Below are 9305 nucleotides of genomic sequence, written 5' to 3'. Positions count from 1 at the left end.
GCCGGAGCGGAGAGCTGTCAAGCTTGGCTTTTGCCTTTCTGCCAGGTGAGCACTAAGATAAGGTGCCTGGCTGTGAATGCAGCAGCTCCGAGGCAGGTGCTTTACCCTGCTGCCGTTTAGAGACACAGCACTTGCATGCTCTGCACCTCGCTCTCCCCACAGTTTAGTTGTGCTGGGTCCCTGTGTCTAGATCTCTGCTTAGGTAGTGCTAGTCTGCACTGAGGCAGGTTAACACCTATATAGTCACAACAGGGAAAAAGTAGCCAAAACAAAATGACACAGTGTCCTAGAAATTCTTACCAGTCACTTCAGCAACATCGTGATGAAATGAATGGAGAACAGCAGGAACAAGGCGGAGGAGTACACAAAGTGCTATTCTTCCAACCAACAGAAGTGCTGCCGCTGCTGCCCTGAACTTGGTCACAGGGCACTCGCTCCTGTAAATACAGAGAACGCCCCTTTCCCTTCCTTTATAACTGACTGTGTTGAGGTCAGAAAGTAGAGTATTAGTGCTATTCACCTCAGAGATACGTAAGCATTTCTCTTCTCTCTGCCTTCCTCTTCAGACACGGCCCTCGAGTAAGTTTAGATAAATAAGGAGTCCCAGCAGCTACCACAAGAGATTGAACATTTATTTCATCATAAAAGTCCAGCAGATAAAACTATATACAGCAATCCATGCACACTGTCCAATTACACAAACATTTAAAACCTGATTAAAACACAGTCTGCACAACAGTGGGACAGCAGGGCAAAGTTTTAGTTTAGTGGGGGACATAGTCATGTTTGTATTTTGGATGCTTGTTGTAGCCTACTCTCTCCCCAGCAATAAGGCTTTGGATCACCCACTCTTGCGAGACAACAGGCAGCCGTAACGCTTCTGCACACTTCAAGACACCAGCTGGGCAGGAAAAATCAGTCACCACCACATCATAAACACCCAAAGCAATATCTGCACAGGAGGAAAGACAGGCATCTGTCAGGTGAAAAAAAGAGAACCGATCTTCTCTGCAGCAGCAGATCAGTGTGTTTCACCACTATCCATCTCTCTTCCATGTCCTGGCATTCCTAGCCCATGAATGCTATTTGTAAATGTTAAGACATGCTCTACAGCCACACTGCACCTTGCAAGTAAAAGATTCCCTCTAGTCCAGATAGAAATTAACAGAAACCCAGTAGCCAACATTACAGGCAAGACTAGATAAGCAAGTCCTGACCTTGGTCTGTGAGTACTAGGGCCTGCATCCCAGAGGGAGAGACAGCTGAGCTCAGAAGGACAAGGAAGCACAGCTTGAGTGGCCTACAGAAGGTCCAGGAGCCACTCTTGCCCATTTCCCCCTTTCAACATAGGTGGGAAGCTAACGGCTCGTCTCCCGCATTGCTGCATCTCCTTCTCTGGAAAGGTCTAGATGTAATTTTCTATTTACCTTCAAGCAGAGAGCTAGTGTCTGCACTTGCTTTCCTTTATGCTTATAGACAACCTTGTAAGCCCATCCTAAACAGTTTTAAAACATATTAGAGACCACAGTGGCACGGGATGCCCAACTAGGCCTGAGAAACCAGCCAATGAATACCTTTGTTGTGAGCACTTGAGTAATGCTGTTTAACAGATGCTGCTCCCCCCGTCATGAGGATTTCAGACCACAGATCCAGGAAGTTCTGCTGCTGGTCTGACACCAGGAGAACCTTCAGGTTATGAAATGGGTTTTCTCGTGGGTGCCTGTAGAACAAAGAAGAGCAATGCAGACTGCTCAGAATATCCAAGTAGTCTGAGACTTTATTTCAGGACCATTACCTACTTCTAGTCACCTGACTGGCTCCTGTATTGGCTCTTGGACTATTCTGCATAGTGACCTGCTCTCTTACCATCCCCCCAAAATACCTGGAACAACTGTCCTCTGTTTATAGACAGTAAAACAGAGCTAGACAACATTGGTGAGGGGGTGTGTGTATGCAGCAGCCTAAATCCAAAGTTAGGCTAAGCTCCTCCTTAATCCAGAACCACCTTTTCTACATGTATCCAAAATGCCTCTGGTTTGACAGGACTGAGCAGGCGGGCATCAGTCTCCTGCCCAAAAACCCAGAGACTTACAGACTGCTTTTGCCCAGCCCTCACCTTGCCTGAGGGGTCTGGCCTGACAACTCTTTGTCTCAGATCAGACCTACTGGATTAGACTCCATAGAAAATGCAGCTGGCTCAAAACGTGCCAAAGGAAAAGGAAATCACAGTAGATTTGCTCTCATTTATCCATTTCTGAGCAACTGGAGAAGTCAGCCAAGTGTGTGGGAAGTCTTGCCTGACTTCTGTCTTCTTCGTGAGGGGACTGACATCTTCCCTCCTTCCCAGGAGGCTTTTTTGTGTATATGGCACCCAAACGTACCCTGGCATTAGGGGTTACTGGAAACCCAAGGGAAGAGATGGGAGTGTGTGCTGGGGGTGTGTGTGCACCACCAGGGGGGTGGGGGTCTGTGTGTCTTGTGTTACAGTGGTGGCCCCTGTGAGAAGCTTCTCAAAGCTCCCCCGGCTCCAAGTCGGACCTGCCTCTGGCCAGCACCGAGCCAACGAGCGACGGCGGCTGCGCCTCTGCAATAACGTATTTAACAACGGGAACCTGGGAGGAAGAGCTGGGGTTGTGAGGTGGGGTTATGACACTTCTGCAAACCCCGAGTCAGTGGAAGGAAGGTCGAGGAAGTTGGGGGAGGTGCTGGAGCACAGCCTCCCTGTCCCCCGTGGTGAGATGACAGGGCCCCCCCTGCACCCGTGGGAGTCACCGGAGGAGCAGAGGCTGACCTGCGGCCTGGGGAGGGCCCACGCCAGGGGAGGTGACTGCACCCAAAGGAGGCCAGGACTCTGAGGGGAGAAGCAGCCTCCGCACGCTGGGAGGACCATGACAGAGAAGGTGAGGAGTTCCCCCCCCACCCCCCGAGAAGGAAGGATTGGCAGACTGACCGTAACCCCTGTTTCCTGAGCCACTGAGGGGGGAAGAGGTAGAGAAATTGGGAAGAAAACAGCCCGGGAAGAAGGGAGGGGTGGGGGAGGGTGTTTTTAAGATGTGGTAATGCTTCTCACTGTCCTACTCTGTCTGTTAAGTGTGTTATTGTTAGAGTTTGAATTAAAGTGATGTTCTTATTTTCTTCCCCTAACGAGTCTGTCTTTTGCCTGTAATGGGTGAGTCAGCCCTCCCTGTCCTTATCTTGATTCCCGAGCTTTTCCTTTGTTTCCTCCATCCTATTACTGAGGAGGAAGGGGTGAGAGTGGCTGCCCAGTGCTCAGTTGCCCTCTGGGCTCAAACCAGGACAAAGTGCTGTTCCTACATGGGAAGGAGAGCATGGGGAGCAGGACCACGGACACCTTCAGTACCTGTAGTATTCAAGAGCCTCCCAAGTGTAACAGTTCTGATTAAATCCTCAGTCTGTGGACTCAAGGTCACGGTTATTTGGCACTTACCATTCTAGCAATTTTTGCTCCTGGAGGCTATAACCAGCTGGCAAAAGGTAATTCCGGTAATTCTGAAGCTGGTTAGCGTGACAGCTATCATGGACCCAGATGTGAGACACACAAGGGATCCCTCTGGCAAGGCACAGCAAGTATTTCCGAGTTCGACAATGCTGGTCCGCAATTAAAAGACACTGATACGCTGCGTTACACTTCAGGGGAGATAGACAGGCATGTAAACAGGAGACAATGCTTGCAAAAAAACCCAGAAGTTATGCTGCTGCTAAACGCTCTATAGCAGACAACAACTGAAACCCTGATTTTCACAGCTGTATTATGTGAAAGGTGAATTAGATAAACAGATTCTGAAATCAGGAGTACCTAGAATAATCACCTATTCCAAGCTACGCAGTCCAGAGGCAAAAACTCTGCCCAGTAGTTTTTGTATTGTAACTATCTCTTCCAGTTCAGACAAACGAGAAGATTCCTCTTTTAGTTTGGAACTCATTCACTTGAGACTCTGCATCCTCAAGCAAGATGCTCCTATTAAAAAAATCTAAGTTTAAGTAAAAGTGACATGAAATGAAATTATTAGCCCAAGTGGATCTGGTAAGTGAAGAGCTCTGCCTCCAACTGTTCTAGGCGCTGCACCGTGGTGAGGCTGCAGCTGGAGTACTGCATCCACCCCCGGGTTTTGCAAACACAAGACACACTGGAGCAGACCCAGTCCCCGGGCACTGGAACACCTGACACATGAGAAGAGGCTGACAGAGCTGAGCTTGCTTAAGCTCAAAAAGGGAAGGCTTTGGGTAGTCTTATCAATGCATATTCATGACTGATAGGAGGGTGCACAAAGATGGAGCCAGACTCTTTTCACTGTTATCCACTAAAAGGACAAGAAGCAACAGGTACAAACTGAAATTCAGGAAATTCCATTTAAAGTGGTGTGGGGGTTTTTTTGTTTTTGTTTTTTAACTCGGAAGTGGTCAATCACAGGATCAAGCTGCCCACAGAGGTTGTGGAGTTTCCATCCCTGAGGGTACTCAAAACCCAACTGGACGAGGACCTAAGCAATCTGCTCTACTGGATCCTGCTTTCAGCAGAGGGGGTGGACAAGACAAGCTACAGAACTCCCTTCCAACCTCAACTATTCTGTGACTATCGTTCTAGATTAGTGAGTGAGCCCTTACCTGGGTTTCATTGAAGTCTTCCAGGATATAGCCAGCTCCTGCTCGCAGCTGCTGTGCTATGTAATGTTTGTCGTATGGAGTCATCTCTAAAAATTCTACAGCAGAAACAGAAAGTTCAATTTTTGGCTATAATTTATCTGCTTATGTCCATACACCTCTCAGTCTACAGAGCCCTCATCCCTTCCAGTAAGGGACCCCAGCCTTTCTCCCAAGAATACCTAGAGAAAACCCTTAGAAGGGTTAAAAAAAAAAAAAAAAAAAGGCAGCAGATAGGGAAGCACAGCACTGGCCAAACAAACTAGCCAGGTGAGCACCCTGTCACTTTTCTCATGCTGCAGTTCACTGCATGAAACATGACCCTAGCAAAGGCAAACTGGAGCAACCCATTCATGCTCTGAAGTACTGTGTTTCCCAGCACTATCCCTGGAGCTCTCAGAACCTTCATTCTCATATTATACTATTCTGAGACTGCTGATGTCACTAGTTTTCACATCTTTCTTAACTTGCTGAACAGCCCTATGATCATCATTGATGTTTGCCACATTTTAGGCTGTAAATTCTCTAAAATAAAGACTGAGCCTTAGGTCCTTTCTGTAAAGGATTAAAGAGCTAAAGAGTAAAACAAGCACTCACACAAATGCCTGATCAGACAGCATCCAGCGTTTTTGCTAAATCCACAGCATTCCACTTGAAATGCAATGGGTAAGATTTGCCTTACCTTCTTCCTCCTCACTACTCCCTGTGGGACCATCTGATGGCTTTTGGTGATTGACCAATTTGTCACTGGGTGTTGCCATGGTGAGGAGAAAGGCATAGCCCAAAAAGAGGGTTTTATTGTGGGGCAAGGGTCCATGATGGTCCTCCAGCACTGGGAGATCTACAGCATCGGCACCTTCACAAGTGCTTACGAACTCTCCGGCTCTCACAGCCCCTGCAGAGAGATGGAAGCACCACGAGTCTCAAAAGTCAGGGTCAGCACAAACACCCTGCGTAAGATTTGGGATATGTTCAACTTCAGTTATTTTACTGGAGGAGACAGAGGGAGGCAGGACTGGGTTAGAATTACACTAGGATAGGTAGCAATCTTCTACTCTCCTGGTTACAAAGAATCTTCAAATCAAAACCTGAATGACTAATGGCACAATGCTCACCAGTATCAACATCCTGAAACAACACTTACTGTGGTGAAGGGTCCCTTTAATCACCAGGTATTTCAGGACTGACTAAACAGATTAAAAAAGAGATAGGCAAGGAGAGAGGCAAAACTGAAAAGATGGCAGGTAAGTACTGAGACTATGCTAAAAACATCTCCGGCTGCTGAATGCATCCAGGGAGAGTAAGTCTCGAATCCTGCAAGGCAAACAAGCAAGCTGAGCTGCTCTTTGCTTATGGGAAAGATCAATTATAAAAATACCAGGGAGGGAAAAAACAGCTGAATGCAAATTTAGGAGCAGAAAATAAGGTTCTCACCAGGCTTTATCACTGCTGACTTGCGGCCACGTTTAGCTGGGGATCTCTCTTCTTCAGAGGCAACGAGCTTCCTCTTCCCTGATAGTGTGCCTAGCGGGATGCGTGGACTCTCCTGCCCTTTACGAGGGGGAGTTGTGCTGCTGCTGGAAGTGCTGGGAGAACCAAGGTTACTACGTCGCTTCCTCTTCCCCTCCACAAGATTATCTGGAATACAGTATGCAGAGAGTAGTCACTGGCTGTCACCTAACTCCACGAGCTTTCACCCTACCTATCTGTACAGAGGTGGCTAAACTGAATAGTACCTAGAAGGTACACACTACCACCCTGACAGAGAAGAGCAACAAAAAAAGATACCTCGCTCGTATAGCTTTCTTCTCCAGCCCTGTACCCTGCCTGTCTCTTTTGCTCCCAGTACTGCTGAGGAGTTTGTACCATAGCAGCCATCCACCAAGTGTCAATGAGGCCAGCAAGCATCACTGTCCTAGGAGCAGGCCACTCTCCACAAGCCAGTCAATACCACTAAGTCTCTGAGCAAGACACAAAACAATAGAAGGATCTCAAAGATCCCATTAGGAAGTACCAAAAGCACTGCTGAATAGCCAGAAAGATTTAAGCACTGGCAATGCAGATCAGGAGTTAGAAGCATCTCAAAGGCACAAGACACAGAACAGCCCAGCCAGCAGCTCAACAGCACCTCCCCTTACCAAGACTGATGTCAGCTGCTTTGGTCAGGGGGGTGACAGGTTCATAAGGACCCAGCCCAAACTGCTCCCGGAGCTTATTTCCTTGTTCCAGGGACAGGATAACAGCCATTCGTTTGTACCACTTCCTCTGGCCTTCCTTTTCAATGCAATAGTACAGCTCTCCAGACTCCTTCCGGTGTCCCTTCACCACACCTGACAAGACAGCAAATAACACCCATTAACCAGCTATACCCAGGCTCCTCATCCTCCTGAACAGTCACCCATTTCCCAGTGCATTCAGCAACTCAGAACACCCAAGGATGGAGGTCACCCACTGCTCTCACCAGCGCTGAAGTACTCGTCCTCTGAGAGCGCAGTCACCTCAGTCTCCAGGGGGATGGGATCACAGAGTAAAATATCTTTCCCGAGCACATCACATTCATATCCGTCATCAAAGAGCAGCTTGTACTTTCCTGCCCCAACATCCTGGGTAATCATCCCAGAATAGAAGTACCCATTTGAGGACCACTTTGCTACAACCCTGAGGCCTACAAAGCTGCTCCCAGAGGACGAGTCTGCACAGTCTGAAGGACCAGTCACCACTTGTAATGGGATTTCTGGAGAGTCACTTCGACGTAAGGCACAGAAGCCAGAAGCATCAGATTTCTCCCCTCCATCTGGCAGGCGAACTGAACGAGTAAACGACTTCTCCTCAGGTGATGCTGTAGTTGAGAGATCCTCCACTCCTGGCAGTCCAGCTAAATCTCTGTGGAAAAGAGAAAAGCAGTCCCAGAAGGAAAGAAGAGGAAAGCAGTCCCAGAAGGATCAGGAAAAACAGTTACTAAACAAAGAGTACTTGGGCGAGACGCCTGCAGCTGCTGCATGCTATCACCAAAAACTAGCTCCCGAAACATTCAGTACTCCTCTTTCTCTGTCACATTAAGACAGCAGCTCCCCATCCTCTTCCTTGGCAATAAATTAAAGTTACGGTCTCCTTTTTCCAGGGTACCTTGTTCCTGTTGTTCGAGATGGTGGGCGGCCTCTTCTTCCTCGCCCACGAGGTGTCACAGGTGCTCTGCCACCCTGACGAGTGCCAGGCATAGAGTCCTCCTCTTCCTCACAAGGCAGTGCTCCTGCCTGGCTAACTCGGAGTGGAGATGCTGGCTGACCAGCTCCTTTCCTAGGGCTGGAGAAAAGAGAAGCCAGCTCATGAGGCTCCCCACATTTTCTCTGTGATCTCACAACTGGTCAAGAAGTTTGCTTCATCACTGCTAAACTGGCAAGAGCTTAGTCAAAGCAATGCCTCACAAGGAAACAAACGACTCCTTTAGGAAGAACAGATGTGAAAGCAAAGACTATCTCCTTATTTCTGTTCATCAAGCCAGATTCTTCCCAGAAAATTCTTGCTTTAGGGTTTACCCTGCTTCACACTCCACCCAAGGCAGCTGTTCACTTCTGTAAAGTATCTGTTCTTCCTTTCCCAGGGTTCTGCACATACCTTAATTTTCCTAAGACGCCTCTGCCAATGGGTAAAGCAAACTCTCCAGTTTCTGTCCCACACACTTTCCCTTTGACAGCTCCAGTTCCTCGCCCTGAGCTGCTGCTGCTGCTGTGTGTGGCAGAGTGACCACTGCTTGCTCCACTGGATGTACGGTGAAGGCTTGAGGCCTTGGAGGAGAAGGAGCTGACATCACCAAGGTCCCCTGAGGTCAGCGATGAGCCCACTGCAGTTCTGGAGGAGGATGTGTCAGTCTCACACTCCTGGCACTCCACTACAGGCTCCTCAGTTTCCTTAAGGGGGGAGGGGGGGAGAAGAAGAAAAAAAAAAAAAAGAGGTTCATCAAAGTTCATCAAAGGTCACACACTTGCTGGATGGAAGCTCTACAATCAGGTGAGGCCACACTTGTGACACTGAAGACAGCCGTGCAGATTTGAGTCTGGACTGATCAATGGCAGACAGTGTGTCTCTCAGCACAGGGCTGTTGCTGTTCTGTACAAAGAAGTCACATTAAGAAATCAGTCAACAGGACAGTCTGGCTTTGAACAATTCCCATCCTTTGAGAGTGCAACAAATACATGAGACACTAGCAGCCTTGGTTACTAATAACCCAAGATCAGTTTCAGACAGCTGGTCATTTGAGGCCATTAAAGTTTTATGGATATAAAAATATGTAACTACAAAATAGCGATAGCCAGTGTTGGTAGATAAACTGGAAATGGTTATGTGATTGTGATTACACAACCTACGTAAGCACATTTCAGGAAACTTAATTATTTTAATGTTACTATAAGCAAGTTCATGGGCAGTATCAGGTGTGAAAGTATAAGGTTTGCACTGAACTAATTTATCCTTTTGGGTCATTACTCACTGTAACAACACAGCACAAGACTCTCATGTTGTTCACCTTTGCAGCAGAACAGCAGTAACGTTTTATTGCTAGTAGGCCGATGCTGTGCACATCAAACCAGCATTTGCCAGCTATCTTTTGAGATTCCCTAAAGATTTTCTGATTAATTAACGGACAT

At 47.7% G+C, this 9305-nt stretch overlaps 1 protein-coding gene across 10 annotated transcripts in view; it reads right to left on the bottom strand.

The window, feature by feature from the left end:
* Positions 1 to 611: 611 nt before the first annotated feature.
* The window catches only part of TP53BP1 (tumor protein p53 binding protein 1), a 29284-nt gene continuing 20590 nt past the window's right edge, over positions 612 to 9305 (bottom strand). For 6 of the 10 annotated variants that reach the window (XM_074836819.1, XM_074836823.1, XM_074836821.1 and 3 more), the window contains 10 exons: positions 8278 to 8570; positions 7789 to 7965; positions 7124 to 7545; positions 6801 to 6992; positions 6097 to 6300; positions 5345 to 5557; positions 4627 to 4721; positions 3449 to 3648; positions 1575 to 1720; positions 612 to 976 (listed from right to left, as the gene is read on the bottom strand). In XM_074836819.1, the coding sequence (XP_074692920.1) occupies positions 765 to 976; positions 1575 to 1720; positions 3449 to 3648; positions 4627 to 4721; positions 5345 to 5557; positions 6097 to 6300; positions 6801 to 6992; positions 7124 to 7545; positions 7789 to 7965; positions 8278 to 8570 (2154 nt within the window). In that variant the 3' untranslated portion in view covers positions 612 to 764. Of the gene's footprint in view, positions 977 to 1574; positions 1721 to 3448; positions 3649 to 3817; positions 3980 to 4626; positions 4722 to 5344; positions 5558 to 6096; positions 6301 to 6450; positions 6624 to 6800; positions 6993 to 7123; positions 7546 to 7788; positions 7966 to 8277; positions 8571 to 9305 lie in introns of those variants that run through there. The other 4 variants (XM_074836820.1, XM_074836822.1, XR_012624785.1 and 1 more) reach the window with 3 other exon arrangements.

This window comes from Strix aluco, chromosome 12 (genome assembly GCF_031877795.1).
Source record: "Strix aluco isolate bStrAlu1 chromosome 12, bStrAlu1.hap1, whole genome shotgun sequence".
NCBI classification, from domain to species: Eukaryota; Metazoa; Chordata; class Aves; order Strigiformes; family Strigidae; genus Strix; species Strix aluco.
Note: the sequence above shows the minus strand (reverse complement) of the source record. Positions and strands in the feature narration are given on the sequence as shown.